The following is a 16,676-nucleotide window of genomic DNA, read 5'->3' as shown; positions in this document are numbered from 1 at the left end:
AATGGACGTCAAAACAAATTTATCCCCGAAAGATCCGCCGGGTGAAGCGAATTGAAGCAATAATTATGCTTCATTAATCGGTTCCTTAATGTATGCCGCGTGTGCAACAAGGCCAGACATAGCCTTTGCCGTAAACAGACTCGGAGCCTTCACGGCAGATCCCGATTTAACCCACTGGACGGCTGCCAAACGCGTAATAAGATATTTATCAGGCACAAAGAATCTCGGAATAATATACCGCAGAAAAGCGAAATCAAACCTAAAAGGGTACACAGATGAGATCGGATTTGATGCCGAACATATGATCAGACCACACGCGTTCTCCGATTCGGATTTTGCAAACCAATCAGATAGAATATCCGTATCTGGCTATGTATTCATGTTGACTGGAGCAGCCGTCACATGGAGATCCAAAAAACAAGTCGCTGTTTCGTTATCTACAACAGAGGCCGAGTATATTACGATGTCATTCACAGCCCGAGAGGCCATGTGGATAAGAAACCTATTAAACGAAACGGGCTACCAACAAAAAGGGGCAACGACAATATATGGAGATAATAAATCTGCTCTGTCGCTGTCCGAAAACCCCGAATTTCACGAGAGAACAAAGCATTTCCAAATCAGACATCATTATATTCGTGAAAGAGTAAAAGAAGGAGACATAAAAACAAAGTATTGTCCTACCAATGACATGACGGCGGACATACTCACAAAACCTCTCCCGAAACCGAGACATAACCAACATGTCGAAGGACTTGGACTAGACTCGGATTGAGGGGGAGTGTTGGGAGATGAATAAAAGACATCATGTCACTCCCGACATGTCCGAGACGTCGGATACCTGGGCACTGCCCAGACATGCGTAGAAACTGCGCATGAGGCTCCTGTGTGGAGCGATTACTAAGAAAAGCTCCTAAAAAGTAAATAGAAGCCCCTGAACATGATCCGATGCCAATCCGAGCAGACAAGTCCAAGAGACTAGTAATATATTAGCAATCCGTAGAGGAGAGTACTCCTAATAGCCAATACAAACGAAAGACTAGTATAAAAGTAGTCTAGAAGTGAAGCAAAACTTTACCAGCGCAGACACCTCACATCCGCGCGAACCCAAAACCTATATGTCCGACGCCATTGTATCGACAAGTCGCCTACTACGACCCACATGTCACGTCAGTCCTGCGCTGCTCATGTCGAATGTCCTAAGCGAGCGAGGCCCCTTTACAAAGTTCATGGAACTCTCTGTTTCGTGGTCATGAGGATTACTTACCTTGATTTGCATCCCTTTCATGGCGGCTGCGTAAACTCAGCACCACCCACGGCCCTATCATGGTCAAAAATATGATTTGAAGAACTTGGGCCACACTTCCATATATGATGGACTAAAAAAACGCCCAAATAAGCTCGTAGGGTATGAAATGGGCAATACACACGCTTACACGGCCGGCTGACGGGATATAGATAAACATCTGGAATCCGATGCCCAATACAGCTCTAAAACCTCGTTATACGCCACGGTTTGATGTAAAGTTGAAGGATTGACGTACATCATGAAATAAACCAAATTATCGTGGACTACAGTAGCAGCCAAAATACCGGTAGACTTCCTCGGGGATATCCAGAAATGTCTCGGTATATTCTTGATTGAGTAGCGAATTGCTAATCCAATAAGAAGTATATCGTACGCCAGCTCGGTTCTGTTTATTGCTGGAAATGACCATAGCGTACTCGAAGGTGCAGAATGTTCATAGAACTTCACGTCTGATGCGCGTACCGGTGCTTGAAAAATAGTGAGCTATACATCAAATGCCAATATGACAAAGGTATTAACTGGCCCATTACCTATGTATCTGGGGAAATATACGAATGACAGGACGCTATTCAAGATATTCATGGCTTGAGAGACAAAAAATTCAACTGCCAGTATGATGAGGGTTTTCTTCTCCTTGTCGTAAAGAACGTAGACACGCATAGCCAAAACTCCTGTATGGCATCATTACACGCACTGGAACCGAGTCGCATACTGTATCAGTTACCTTGTGAAGCAATAACAACACAACGACCTGAATAACAGAGCCTGAAAGGGTCACAACAACCTCTGTAGCAAACATCAGCATGATTTTAAGATGGTGCTGGACTTTCCCCCCAAAAACGGCTCCTATGTCTGGTACGAGTCAGCAGGAGAACATGAAAACGGATAAGGATACACGTACGTCTTGTTTCAGGGTTAGTGGTCAATTGGACACGTCGTTACTCAGCACTTAAATGCGGGTAAGTAGCTACGTACTTCCTCTGTAAACGATCTGTTCAAGCTTTGCACTATTTCCCAAACGCGATTGAGCTTAACACTTGAAATATGTCTATACGACTTACGCAGCAATGTCCTCATATCAAGTTCACGCACAGGTCTATCCACAAGCTTATATTATCGCATGGACGATTGGCTCACACTCTGTACACCATACCGCCATAACGAAGCTACGCGGGATTTCATCTAGTAACGCGAACCTTTAAATGTGGCATGAGACGTACAATCGAGTATAAGAGAAGTCACAAAGTAAGCACCGTAAGGAAAGTCAACTTCCAAGAATTCTCACCTATTTATGTGCACATGCTACTCCGTGCGGCTTTTATCGTGAGGGCCGCTGATTACAGCCACTTTCACATCTGGGGCTGGGGCCGATCCAAGTTAGTGATCCGTCCACTCCACAACTATCAGGAGAGTCGCAGGAGTATCATCCAAGCAACTTGCCAAAAATCAATGTCGCTCAGCACGCATGGACGTGGGCAGTTCGTCGTTTCGCTCAATATGGTTGTCGACATGCTGTTGTTCTGGAAAAGGCAGTCAACAATAAGCTCGATTGAGGGGTATAACTTCACTAAGCCCTTTGTGGCCACTTCAAACACTAAGTTTGTCGTGATTACTATTCAACAAGCCTGATACGTGCAGAAAGTGCGGGTCAACACCCTGTTGTGACTGGAGGCTCAGTGTTTTCGGTGATCCACCCACAAACCTGTCCATCTCTCTGCCATCTGCCCAGCCTGGTTATCATTTTGTCACTATACCCTTGGCTGACACGAGAGGTCTGTACACCCTGTGTCCATATTTTGTTATCTGACGACGAAATGGGCCACGATATACGGGCTTCTTGGATGTCAACTCTCTCTCCATCTCACACAGCAAGAATAACGCACCTTTAAGTTTCATAATAATTTCTCTGTGGATATGGGCCCCGCCTGCCGAGGCTCAGGCTCGCTGTGTCGATGTACAACGCGCCCAACTTTGGTTCGAAGAGGTTATCCTGAAATCCTTGGGTGCTTCATCGTCGCATATAGTGCTCGACACGACTGTCGCGGAGTGTAGCCTCTTGTGCTGGGTTCGCAGCTCGAGTGAGTGGGATACGTGGCGCGACAGCTTGCGACGGGCAGACTCGTTGTGGCAACGTGGGAAATCAGCTAGGCGCCGGTACATTACTCGTATCTTCAATATTTCTGCCCGCTTTTGTTTGGTTTTTTGTTTGTACTCTTGATCAGATCCCTTTGAGATCAGATTCGCTCTCGATCCGGATATCCTCAACCATTTTGGGCCATACTCCCGTTGATAAGATAATGGATTCTGAACGCTTTGTTCGTCGCCATCCTTTCCTCCCTCCCTCCCTCCCCTCCCTCCCCGTTTTCGCACCATGGATCCTTTTAATTGTAGAGTCGGTGCGTCTCTCAATCCTTGCGACGTCTACACTCACTTACTCCATCCCTACCAGGACCACGGTGCAGATCTTCGGTGCGTACCACACCCATCGCTTTCAGGTTATTAACTCACAATGTAATGCTCGTAGATGACGACTGCACGGTCTTGGCGATTTCTATATCTGAGTCTACAGTCGTTTCGCTCGTGATCGCCCCACCCTCGCTTCAGATGCAGAATCTGTAGGTACACCCTCTTGCTCGACACCATCCCCCTCCGTTGATAATGTCTAACACAGAAACTCGCCATCCGTGCATACACGCTCATTGCAGGCTCAGCCACAGCAAGCTCGGGCCCTGTCTCTCGGCGTGCCCCTCTCTGAAACTCCCTCACTCATGGCGTCCATCCTTTCCTCTCCCATGGCTCTTGCTACCGTGAGTGCGTACATTATCTCACGTCTTCACCTATGCTTAGTACTAGCTGCTTTACAGTATTGCAAGTCCCTGCCTCACTCACATCCCGGCATCCAATGACAGGTAACGGGTACCTCATTGCCTGTGCAGGCGCCAGAAACCTCCCAGTAAGTCACATCCCCGATTGCTAACACTTCCGTGCCGCAGGATAAAGCCCTGTTGCCACGTTTGGCTGTGCGCCATACCAAACGGTCGGTGGCCGTTGCACTCGGCCGCCTTCGCAGCCTCTCCCGCAGGTATGCCTCTGCGCGATCACTTGATCTCTGATCCCTACGCATGTCCCAATACCAACCAGATACCGCCCATGAAACGGGCCTTAAGTAATGTCAATGTAATGTCGGTAAGCCCTTTCGGTCTCAAATTTCCTTATCCTCTTTTTCCTTCTCTTTGCCCATTTAGGAATGATCTGGCGAAGAAGCGGAGGTATGTATGTCTTCCGGTATATCGTATCGTAGTTGTAGAGTTCCTTTGTTCATAGGCTATATTGCTGATCTTCGTCGATCTCACTCAAATTTAACTGAGTCACTGCCTACGAAGGTCAATTTGATGAACTAAACCCTGCTAAACCTCCAACGTCGAAGCCCTGGGGGCTAGGTATAGCTAAGAATGACTTGGCAAGTACATGGCGAGTCACACTTCTGAGGACGTTATAAATGTGATGGCCATGTGTGTGGATACGCTTCAAGGTGTGGTAGGGAAAAAAATGTTTCTTGATAGGTCCTTATGTAGATGTCATGCTAAACTGGACATCGGAAACAATGGTTGTCATTAGCTCATTGTTGTCTGTTGGGAATCAACCATCCCATGCGTTTACTTCTACCACACGTTATGTAACGAACGTTCGCTTTCGGAGGGGCGAAGACGTTGCAATACTTATATTGTCACCATATGTATGCACGCTTGAACGCACCCCGCGCTTCGGCGCCTATCTTATCTCACATCTTGATGTTGCACCATCATACTACATATTGCAATATCAGTGATCGGTTTTGGGCACCAATTCTTATTGTTGAGCACCTGTCAAAGGTTTCACCCGTTCCCAATGAAATATTGTCATACGGACAACAGTGCTAATTGTTATGTTGTTCAATTTTTGCAGCAATATGTTTCCGGGTGTGCGGCTGGCGTTGAATTGCTGTATGTCTCAACAATGCAAGCCGCAGTGTAACGCAGGCATAGTCTGTTACCCGTTGTGTGTAGATAGTTAACTGTTACTTCTTCAAATCGTTGAATGCATGTATATGTGTACTCTGTCAGATTAATGAGTCTAACCCCGGTATTTACTTTGGTTGAGATGCTCTGCTGATGGTACCTATTCCTGAATCCCATCAATATCCCAATGAAATAAGTATCGTGCTGCCGACAAAGGTTAATAGATCTGAAGGGATAGATCTAAAGGTTCAGGAAACCTTACATAGGTTTTTGTTCGTTTGATACATCACGGTTACAAAGTGCAAGCTCCCTTATGACAGGTCCAACCGACTTGCCGAGACACGGGAGGACAACTATCAATATTGGAAAACTCATGGAGCAAATGAGATTCAGTTGCATAGCACCGTGACATGGTAGGCCGTGCCGTGCCAGTTGTCTAGAACCTGTCTGATTCTCTCACATGTAGCAGACAACAGTTCATAGTACGTGCTCTGATTTTCACGTCTTCACCGGTACCCATTAATTGTGCCGTAGCGGAGCACGGCATGTCTTGTAATGCATAATCGACGCGCAGGGCTTTACTATGCAACAAAAGTATCCTTCTAACCATATGAACAACCAACACCGAAACACGTGTTCTACCCGAGCTTAGACAATAAAGTATTAAATTTCACGTACACACCCGAAGCAAATATTTCCTCAGGTTACTGGGAAGTATACGACACGATTGACACCTGTTCACATCTGTACACGACCGTGCATACTCGTAGTCGAAGTCGCTACTACTTCTCCACCATAGCTACTACTTGAAGCAGCGTGCGATGGCTGCAGTCCTATGCTACACATGGTGTTCGACGTCGCAAGTGAGCGAGGGCCACTTCCAAAGTCAATCTCAGTTAGCTCGTAGCTGCCGCTAAGATCCTGATTCGTATCCCTTTCGTGACGTTCGCGTAAACTAAGTGCCATCCATGGACCGACCATGGAAAGGAACATTATCTGGAGCACTTGCATCACGCTGCCATACACGACTGACTAAGGCAACAAGTGAGTTAGCTCCGACAGGGACATAGTTGGAGATAGACATAGATTCTCACGCCATTGGCCGCTGGAACGTAGTTGAACATGTTGATCCCAATCCCAAATAGAGCGCTATCGTCTGGTCAGAACGTGTATTTGAGTGAAGATAAGGGTCGCACGTACATCAGAAAGTACACCAGATTATCTCGGACTACAATCTCAGCGAGCGTTCTGGAAGAGCTCCATGGAGATTTCCAGAAGGGCCTTGGGAGATATTTCATCGAGTAGCGCACAGCTAGGCAGCTGAGGAGCAGTTCGTACGCCAGCTCGATGCTGTTTACCGTCGGCGACATCCACACCCAGTTTGAAGTCGTGAAGATTTCGTAAAACTGAACACCCGAAACACGGATTGGCCCTCGAGAAAGAGTCAGCCAGTAGCTCAGACGGAGTGGGCTTGATGGTGTTCTATTCACCTATCTCGCTGGGGACCACCACGAACGCGATGACGCCTGTCAAGATATTCATAGCCTGGGAGACGAGGAATCCAATCGCCAGTACGACCATGATCTTCCTTCTCTTTCCATACAGGATATATACGCGCATAGCCAGAAGTCCTGTTGGAAATCAGGGTGTGTCAAGATGAACGTAGCGAATCGGTCACCTTGGAGTAAAAATATCACAACGGTTTGGCTCGTTGTGTTGAGCAAGTCCAAAAATGCAGCTGCATTATATCTTTCAGTGAGCTGAAGAGGTCGGAAACGAAGTACCCTACGCCTGGCAAGAGTGAGTGGGGACGCGGATCTGGTCAGAGTAGAATGTTCCTACGTCTTATATCAAAGTGAGTAATCAGCCTCAAAGGCAAGTATAATATACGCACTCTTCCCGGTTGAGGTATGCTTAGGCTTTGTACTAGCAGATATAGCGTTCTTGAGCATTCGAGAGATTATGTGCGTAGTACTCACGCAATCTTGATCTATCTCTGGATATTTAGACCTGCTGGTGTTTTTCAGTGCGGAATGACTTACACTCCGTACATCAACCCGACATAACGCAGCTATGTGAACGATCCTTCAAAATCTTAGCCACTACTGATAGGCTTCACATACCATGGCATATAAGAGCGTCATTTGCGTGTATTTTTTGGCCTACATCAAAGAGTCAATCAGACCTAGGAGATCTAAGAAAGAGGGACATACTGACCCATATGATGTCAATCTGAGCGAAATCAATTTATATTTCATGTCTCGCGGGAAATATGAGAAGACATACCTCGAGTCCCAGGTTCAATACTAGAAGCAATACGTTTCAATGGGTGCTAATCGCGACCTTCGAACGCTCACCATAATCGTACGACATCATTGCAAAAGCGGCGACTGAAGCGGTAAGTTGCGACTTAAGCCTTAACTCGTGAACGCGAATAAACGAGACTTACCAAGGCTATAGTTCTCTATGAGTTGTAGCTCAACAACCATCAAAATCTCCTCCGCCTCGTTGGACGCCATCGTGGAAGAGAGGAAGTGAAGGGAACCCGGCTCGCAACCCCAAATCGCATACCACTGTTTTCTATATTAGTGAACACGTTTTTCGGCACGGCCTCCATTCTGACGCCCGATGTCAGGTTACTGTGTTGCCGTTTTGATGCCGCGAGTTGTAACGTTCGACTGAATGGATCTGCCGGGAAAAGCACGATCACAACATATGGAAGGCAGCATCGCGCGATGGGCGCGCTCACATGTCCACTTTCTGATCATCAACCAGGTGGCGTTTTGAAATGTCTATTCCTAGAAAAAGGCGCGAGTAAGGCCAAGCTCGAGCCTAATGGTACAGGAAATGCGCTCACTGATGTGCCGAGGATCAGTTGCATCAAGGTGTCCCGCTGCCCACGAAACGGGTTGCTCAACAAAAGGGGCATTGCATCAGAGGCGAGAGCGGGCGAAACTCGTCAGCTCGGGTATCTTGTATCATGGGAAGTTAGGTAGTGTATGCAAGAACGAAACACCCCCGGCAACTATGGACCACGACAAACATGCTGTATAAGTGTAAAAAAAAAACGCAAAAAAGATCAATATCGCCTTCTACCCGTCCAAACCGATTAGTCCGTCCGCCCATCCAGAGAGTGTAAATCAAATCCTCAACGACAACGAAGGAAAACATCCCAGACATATGCAAATGACACCACGTTCTCGGACTCACAAACACCACCCAATCGCACTCCCGATATCCCTGATCGTCCTCTTCTCGCTCAGCTCCAGCGCGCGCTTCAAACACACCCGCTCGCGGTCCTTGCGCCCCTGGAGCCCGTACGCCTTCGCGAGGAAGTACCACGCCTCGGGCACGTTCCACCCCGCCGTCTTGGTCGCGTACGCGAGCATGCCCGCGCTCAGATCAACCTTGTCCTGCTCCACACTACGGCCCCCGTCCACTTTCTCTCCACCGGGGCCGGAGGAAGAAGAGACGTCGGCGGTGCCGAGGTGCATCCGGCAGAGGTGCACGGTGGCGGATATATCGTCCGGCGCGAAGAACAGCGCCTTCTGGAACGCCTCGACGGCTTGCCGGTCGTGGTTCAGCGCGTGGTGGTACAAGCCGAGCTACACCAGAGATCATGGTCAGAGCGATTCAACGGATTACAAAGGGCAAAAAAAGGGAATGCAGCGATAAAGGTGAAAATGAAGACAAAGACACGCGCTGCTCACCTGCACCCACACGCTCGGATTCTCCCCGTCCTTCACCTCCGCCTCCTGGATCGCGCCCTTGGCCTGCTCGATCTTGCCCTCCCGGCGGAACGTTGCCGCGCTCATCGCCCACAGCTCGCTCAGCAGCCTGTCCTCCGCCGTCGCCGGCGCCGGCTTTGTGCTGTTCTCGGGCGCGACGGGCCGCAGCGCCGGTGGTGGCGGTGGCGGCGGCGACTCCACGTTCGGCAGGCTGTCACGCCGCTGGCGGATGACGGAGCGGATGCGCCGGCGCGAGGCGATGGACGAGGCTTGGAAGGACGCGCCCTGCATGACTGCAATGAAGTCTAATACAGCGCAATCCCTGGTTAGCGTTTTCACCTTTTGAGAGCGAATGCACAAGGCCAACACACCAGGTGCAGAACTCGATCTCCGCAAGCTGCCACCTCTCCTAACGACATTATGCCCGATCTTCTTCGAGATCGTGCTGATCTTCTCCTGCCCCTTGTGTACCCTGTTCTTCAGCATCTGCTGCATCTTCTTGCCCGCCGACGGATCGCCGCCGCCGCCGCGCTCATGCGCGGACGAAGCCTTCTCGAGCGTCTCCTCCATCGAGCCGTACGGGTAGCTGGGCTCCGCGGGTGTTCCGGGCGTGACGGTGATGGACGGCACGGAGTCCGGAATCGGGAGGGTGAGCGTGTTCCCGTTCGCGTTCATGTTCGCGCTGGTGTTCGAGTTCGTGAGCGCGTCCTTGTCGGACACGATGCCGTTGACCATCGACCTGGTGTCGTCCCTGGACGAGTCGGGCGCGAGGGAACGACCCGAGACGGACGGAGAGGTGATCGAGGGCGCACGTGTTGTCGCGAAGGACTGGCCGCCGGTGGTGTCGATCGACGAGCGCGCTGTGTATTCGCGGTCATTCAGCCGATCAATTTAATCTAAATTCGATGATTTAAATAGCGAGTCACGAACGTACCCTGCGCTTCGAGCGAAGCGCTCGCCTTCCGCTCCGCCACCCACGAGAACACATCCACCCACTGCACACCCGCGCCCTCTGGCCCTTCCACGTGCTCGATGAGCGCCATCTGCGTCATCCTCAGCTGCAGCGCGTATGCGAACGCATCTTGAGGAGCAGCGACCGGGTGATCCGGAATTCCGTGCAAGAGCGTCCCGGCAGGTGGAAGCGCCGTCGCATCGCGGGCTATGAGCATCTGCGGAGGCGCCCGTAGTGGCTCGGGGACAGGCGTCGACACACCCGTCCCGTTCGACGATGACCGGTCGGCAGTCGACGGCGCAGCCAACGATGACGACCCAACGAGACTACTCCCAAACCCGTTCGCCTGCTTCTCAGCTTCAAAGTCCCGCACCTTAACTCCATCCTCGGGCATGAGCGCCGCCCCGCCAGCACTACCGTTGAGTGTACCCACAGTACCCTCCTCAAGCACAGGCGCCATCAACGCGCCACCGTCCACCTCAGCCTCATCCGGCTCGCCAATGTCCGCGCCGACGTCCAACACGCCCTTGGCCTGCGCCCACTGCCCGTTGGCGGTGAGGAGCAGCGCGAGGAGGTGCCAGTAGCGCACCTCGCTCGGCTCGCTCTCGACGGCGGCGCGCGCCGCGCTCACCGCCTCGTCCATGTTCTGCGTCGGACCGGGCAGGGAGAGCACGACGGCGCGGTGGTGGTGCGCCGCGGGCGTGGGGAACGTGCCGACGGCCTTGGTGAGTTGCACGAGGGACATGGAGAGGCGGGCCGGGCGCGTGTGCGGGTTTTGTTCTGTGGTATGTGTGCAATGTGATCAGCTGCTGTATAACGTATGACGCATTGGAGATGTGACGGGTACGAACGCACCTGTGAGCGCAGCGACCAAGTTCCACACCCCTTCAGCGAGCGCCACGCGCGCAACCATCTCCTTATCGTCCTCGTCTAGCCTCTCCTTGGCCTTCTCGATGCACGCCTTCGCCTCCTCCGTCTCCTCCGCGCCTCCGCCCTCGCGCGTAAGCTTCTCGAGCGCGAGCCGGCAGAACATGCGAGCGCCGCCCACGAGCGTCTCGACCCAATGCCTGTCCGTATCCTCGTTCACGCGCAGCCCGGCCTGCCGCGCCTTGCCGACGACCTGGGTGTACAGCCGCAGCGTGCGCCGCGCGAGCGCGACGTCGCCGGACACGTACAGGAGCCGCGTCATGTGCCGGAAGACGCGGTACGAGTTGAACGTGAGGCGCGTCGCCCACCACAGCACCTGCCATCATAATCGGTAATCGCTCGTCAGGGTCAAGACCGAGCCAGTCAATAACAGGGAAACACGTACATCGAGCACCCATCTCGCGCGATCTGGCAACGCACCCGCCGCCTCCCACACCGCAACACACAGATCGACAAACTCCTCCACCTTCACGTTCTTCTCCCCCGCCTTCGGGAACCTCGTCGACGCACCCAACACGGCCCTATAGTCATTGATCACCGATCGTGCCGTCATGAGCCACTCAGGGGGCCGCTCGCCCGTCAGCGCCGCCTTCTGCGCCGTCGCGTTCGCGTTCGCAGACAACGAAGCAGAAGGTGAGCCGAAGCGGAGGACGAGCGCGCGGAGGTGCAGATGCGCGACGGTGCCGCGGCGGTGCGGCTGGAACGTCTCGGGCCAGTGTGCGGAGCTGTCGTGGTAGTGCGAGAGGAGCGTCCACAGCAGCGGGTCGTCGAGTGGGCGCGTGCGCGATGCGAGTGCGATGGCGCGGAACATGATGCGCTCGGTCCAGCGCCAGAGCTCGCGGTAGGGCATGAACGAGGCGGAGGGGGACGAGGACGAGGAGATTGTTGCGCTCCGCGCGGATCGTGGTGGGCGCGGCGAGAGGGTTGTAGGTGGTGCGGGTGCGAGGGGGAGGTCAAATTTGATGGTGTTGATGAGCGGGAGGGCGGATGCGTAGGCTTTGAGCGCGAGCTCATGTTCGTCGGGGGAAAGCTTCTCGAAAGACATGCCTGTGGAATAGATTAGATGAGGAAGAACAAACATAGATTGAGACGCACCCTGCAGACACAAGCTCCTCATCGACTCAGTCATTGCCCATGCCCTGCCGTCCTTGATATCCGTTGGCGTCCCATGAGAGTCGGTGCTAGCAAAGCTTCCTGTCCACGTATCTGTCCATGTCGAACTGCTTGACGCTGTCGATGAAGGCGCGAGGAGGCCAGAAGCGTTCGAACGCGTCGACCCTTCAGCAGGGACATGCGCGTTTGCATCAAAGATATGCGAGACCTTGGCTATATGCCTCAGACAGTCACTCGGCTGTCCAAGGGCATATGCGTAGTATGCAAGAGCAAGATGAACGGACTAGAAGCAAGCAAAGCTGTTAATCCAAAATGACTGAGAGCAAAGAAAGAAACGCACGTCCAAGCCCTGCCCCTCCATCCTCCCAAGCGCCTCATACCCCCTCCTCGCCTCCTCCCTCTCCTCCTCCGCCGCCGCACTCCCCAACACCAGCTCCTCACCCAACACCAGCCCCCCATCGTCCGCATCCTCCCCTAGCTGTACCCCCGCCTCTCCTCCCTCAGCCACACCCTTCCCCCCACTGCGCTCCCTTTGCGCACACACACAAATCAACGACGCCAAGCTCTGCGTCTGCGCCGCAATCCGCGCAACGTCCTCAAACCCCTTCACGTGCTTGTTGAACTTGCGCACGAGCTCGGGCCACGGCAGCGCCTCGCCCCGCGGGTCGTGCGCGGGCGCAGGCGACGTCCACTGCCCCGCGGTGAGCGCCGCGCGCAGCTGCGACCAGTAGTGCTTGTCTTTGGTCTGGGCCATCCCGGGTGGTTATCCAATCTGCGCGGATGTGGGTGGTCGGTGGTCGGGAGGCAGGCAGGCAGGTCGATGACGATCGATGAGATGGCGACACCGTTGGACGCGGTGCGAACGATAACCGTGCTGTTCTCGGAATTAGGAAAATGCAAGAAAGCAAGTCAGTGGAACTAACACCCGTTCGACGCGAGGCAGACAAATGAGCGCGTCCACGTCCACCACGTCACAAATCAATAATTTCCCCATAACAAAAAATTAAAACACACGACAGCTGCGCATCGGCTATTTGTCGCTTGCTTGTATTTCCCTCACTTTCATGATCTCCGAATCAGACGCAACAAACGTAAAGTGAAGCCAAAACAGGTACCTACGTATGTATAAACCTAACGAGCGTACGTATCACATCCGTATCCTAGAGGACAACTAATACCGTATCAGCGAACGAGCGTCCGATATCATGGTGGGTGGGGTGGGGGGTGGGTATGTACATGTATCCTCCACATGCTACTGTGTTGTGGTATTACGATTATATAAAAAACGTCAAACAAGGACGAGGACGAGAATATCAAGGAAATTTAAGGAAGGGGAAAGGGATATTAAACCGAAGGTATGAAGCCGCGCGGGTCGACTGGTCGGCGGGGAATAGGTGATCTATACAATATGCAAGGTGGAAAAATGCGGGATATTGGGGAGGCATATGTGGTAGCGAAAAGGAAACGGGAAAATAAGAGACGATGAAGGAAGAAAAAAGGAAAGAGAGAGAGAGAGATGACGAGAGTGGTGAGGAGTGATACAAAACAACCAATTCGAACAACTATCGTCGCGGGGTTGAAGTGTATCAGACATAAAATCAGGGAATAAAACGGCATACGCATATCGACACATCCGCGCGCCTCATCTTCATCTTCACGAGCGGAATCAGCACCATCGGGACGCTCACGGACCGCACCGCCGCTCGCCAACAACAGCATCCATCCACCTCACAAGCAGCTGCTCGAGCATATCCGCCCATCCCTCCTCCTTCCTCGCGACAACGCGCGGATCGAACATGATCGGCGGCTCGCTCGTCTTCATCGACCCCAGCCCCGACCCCAGCAGCACCGATCCCGGGCCCAAGCTAAACCGCGCCTTGGTCGGAGATCCGGGCGTCGACCCCACCGGCGTCTTGCTCAGCTCGGTCGTGCCGGAGCGCGGTGTGCCCGGCGGCTGGGCGCTCGCGCTCGGCGTGGGCGGGACGACGACGGGGAGCAGGTAGCGGAGTTTCAGGGCGCTGAGCATGGTCAACACCAACAGTCAGAATTGAACGTGGTATACGAAGAGAAGGAGCAGGGATAGAGAAGACACTCACGCAGCCCACAACCGCAAATTATCCGTCCGCCGGAACGTCCACCCCGTCCTCGCGCCCTTCGAGTTCGAAGTCGAGCTCCCGTCCCCGCTCGCGTTCGCGTTGGCATCTGCCTCGAGCGCGACGATGTCGTGGATCGAGTCGACGCTGATGTACCCCCACGGCTTGCGCGAGCGGCGCAGCGCCGCGTTGTACGCCACGCACAGAAGTTGCCCGGACGAGAGGCTCTGCAGAAAGTCTTCGCGGTTCGACGCGGTCGCCGCGAGGTGGGGGGCGAGGTCGGCGGGGAGGAGTGCTTGCAGGAATGCGTGGGCGCGGCCTAGTTGACATGGGATGGATAATAGTGTAGTTAGACATAAGCTCATCGAGCACTGAGACAATGCCACTTGAGACACGCCCAGAGGTAGACAACCGCTCACCAAGCGCATCATTCGCAAACATCGACCGTTTCGCCCACTCCGGCAGATCCTCGTCGTCCACCACACTTTCCTCCCCGTCCTCGTGCTCCTCTTCCAGCGGCTCCGGCTCCTCCGACAGCACCAGCCCGCGCATCTCCGCGGTGGGCGGCACCCCGCCCATCGAGACGACTCTCCGGGTAGGCGGCGGCGGGAACTTGAACACCTCGTTGATCCCCTCGGTGCTGCTCACCCGCCGCCCCGCCGCCCGCCCCAGACTGTCCTTCTGCTTCTTCAGCACCTTCTCGCTCGCCCTCTGCCACCCGCGCATCCCACTCTCGCTCTCTTTGCTCTCCTTAGCCGACGACGCCTCGCCCGCACCCTTGTCCGCACCGCTCCCAAACAACACATCATCCACAATCCCCACATACCTCCTCACCACCTCCCTCTCCCTCCCCAGATCCGCAAGCCTCACGTCCTGCCTATACAACCACCCCCCACCAAGCACCAGCCTGTCGTCCCAGTGCTCCCCACGCCTGCGCCGCCGCTCCTCCTCCTCGTCCTCCAGATCCGACGCCGCCCCGCCCATCTCCTCCAACGGCGCATCCCACACCGGAATCGCCCCGTCCCGTCCCTCCACGCGGATAAACGTGATCGTCGTCTCGGGATCGATCCCCACCGCGCGCAGATCGCTCTCCGCCGTCTCGTCGTAGAACCCGCCCGCAGGCGACGCCCCGCGCGACGGCGGGTGCGCACCGCCGGCTCCAGTAGACGCGTTCGACGAGCCGTGGTCGCTCTGCGCGTCGTACGCCTCGTCCGACAGCGGGAGGCGCGCGCGCTCCTCGAGCTCGCGCAGGCTCGAGAGCACCTCCAACGCCGCCTTGCGGATGAGCGTGAGCGGGTCCGGGGGCCCACCGCCTGTGGCAGCGAGCCCGCCCGAGGCGGTGCGCCGCAGCGTGGGCGGGCCGCCGCCGACGTTGCGCCCGCGGTAGTTGTTGTTGTAGTTCGAGCGCAGCGCGCCGGCGGACTCGTCGGGGAGCGTGAGCACGTAGTTGCGCACGCTCCGGATTGCGCGCGTCGTGAGCTTGAGCGTCGAAAGGACGTCGACGGGCTCCGATGGGATTGGGGCTGTGGCGGCGGCGGCGGCGGTGGCGTCGCTTGGGGCGTCGTGCTTGGGCAGCGCCCAGACTGAGGTGACGGAGTTGAGGTCGTCAGCGACGCCAGGGAGGGCCTCGTCTGGGTCGATCTGGTACGTCTTGGCTACGGGCGGGTATGCAACGTGCCGCGAGGTCGGGATGATGGGGGACGGGGGCAGGTCGAACTCCTTGAGGCTGCCGAGCGATGCTTTGATGCGCATCGAGGCGAGCCCGCCGATGGCAGGAACGAGGTTCTTCGTCAGCTTGTCCGACGGGCTACCATCATCATCAGTAAGCATACACGAGTCGATGGCGGGGATAGTGGCAGGGCGGGGAAAAGAGAACAAGCGTGAACCCCCCGGATCAACAACATCCATCCTCGACCAAAACAAACGATATGAACATGGAGGGAACACTCACTCTCTCTTCGCCTGCAGCCCCGTCTTCGTAAAGTAGTGCTGCAGATGCTCGATGCTGCCCAGCGTCATCACGCTCTGGCGCTTGGCGGCGCTCCGGCTGAACGGCTTCTCGGCCTTGTTGGACGAGTTTGTGTGCGGGTAAAACGATGCCCTCCCGCGCGAGAACCGCTTTCCCTTGTCTGATGATGGACTCGCGCCCGTGTCGGAGTCGCCGGTGGTGTCGATGACGAGGCCCGGGGCGCCTGCGTGGGGTGTGGGGGAGAGCGAGAGCGAGGAGTCGACCGAGCCTGTGACGTCCGGGGTGAGCGCTGGCGGTGACGAGTAGGGGGAGTCGGGGGGTGCGAGTCGGGTGCTCATGGCTGAGTGTAAGAAAGGATTAAAAGAGTGGTCGTAGTGGGCGTAAGATTAAGAGCTGAAAAGTGACTTGGTGGTCGTGATAAGAGTTGTTGAGAGCAAAACTCTGGCTTCTGCTGGCACTTGATCACTCATCGCCATTAAGTCGGACAATCCGTTTCTCAATAAACACGTATGTCATCAGGCACCCGTCCCTCGACCTCCCCATGACAACGACAAACTATGATGCTATCTATTCAATGCAACATACTC

The 16,676-nt window shown here is 54.4% G+C and overlaps 4 protein-coding genes across 4 annotated transcripts; 1 reads left to right on the top strand and 3 right to left on the bottom strand.

The window, feature by feature from the left end:
• Positions 1–3,606: 3,606 nt before the first annotated feature.
• CONPUDRAFT_157175 (uncharacterized protein) lies at positions 3,607–4,422 on the top strand (the record flags this gene model as incomplete). Its single annotated transcript, XM_007774095.1, has 5 exons — positions 3,607–3,778; positions 3,834–3,924; positions 3,981–4,120; positions 4,219–4,262; positions 4,303–4,422. 5 exons carry the CDS (start codon positions 3,607–3,609, stop codon positions 4,420–4,422), a joined length of 567 nt encoding a protein of 188 aa, XP_007772285.1.
• A 2,670-nt stretch (positions 4,423–7,092) lies between these two features.
• Positions 7,093–7,826, bottom strand: CONPUDRAFT_157174 (uncharacterized protein; the record flags this gene model as incomplete). The annotated part of the gene is made up of 8 exons (XM_007774094.1): positions 7,093–7,145; positions 7,202–7,233; positions 7,350–7,378; positions 7,431–7,469; positions 7,525–7,539; positions 7,594–7,613; positions 7,665–7,697; positions 7,757–7,826. The coding sequence occupies 8 exons, from the start codon at positions 7,824–7,826 to the stop codon at positions 7,093–7,095; spliced, it is 291 nt and encodes a 96-aa protein (XP_007772284.1).
• A 687-nt stretch (positions 7,827–8,513) lies between these two features.
• CONPUDRAFT_157173 (uncharacterized protein) lies at positions 8,514–12,781 on the bottom strand (the record flags this gene model as incomplete). Its single annotated transcript, XM_007774093.1, has 8 exons — positions 8,514–8,912; positions 9,018–9,340; positions 9,407–9,895; positions 9,970–10,767; positions 10,843–11,230; positions 11,300–11,961; positions 12,010–12,310; positions 12,368–12,781. 8 exons carry the CDS (start codon positions 12,779–12,781, stop codon positions 8,514–8,516), a joined length of 3,774 nt encoding a protein of 1,257 aa, XP_007772283.1.
• A 460-nt stretch (positions 12,782–13,241) lies between these two features.
• CONPUDRAFT_139079 (uncharacterized protein) lies at positions 13,242–16,480 on the bottom strand. Its single transcript, XM_007774092.1, has 4 exons — positions 16,072–16,480; positions 14,540–15,927; positions 14,124–14,439; positions 13,242–14,045 (listed from the first exon to the last, which is right to left on the bottom strand). Exons 1-4 carry the CDS (start codon positions 16,425–16,427, stop codon positions 13,712–13,714), a joined length of 2,394 nt encoding a protein of 797 aa, XP_007772282.1. The 5' UTR covers positions 16,428–16,480; the 3' UTR covers positions 13,242–13,711.
• Positions 16,481–16,676: the final 196 nt, after the last annotated feature.

Source organism: Coniophora puteana, assembly GCF_000271625.1.
Source record: "Coniophora puteana RWD-64-598 SS2 unplaced genomic scaffold CONPUscaffold_11, whole genome shotgun sequence".
In the NCBI taxonomy this organism is placed as follows: domain Eukaryota; kingdom Fungi; phylum Basidiomycota; class Agaricomycetes; order Boletales; family Coniophoraceae; genus Coniophora; species Coniophora puteana.
Note: the sequence above shows the minus strand (reverse complement) of the source record. Positions and strands in the feature narration are given on the sequence as shown.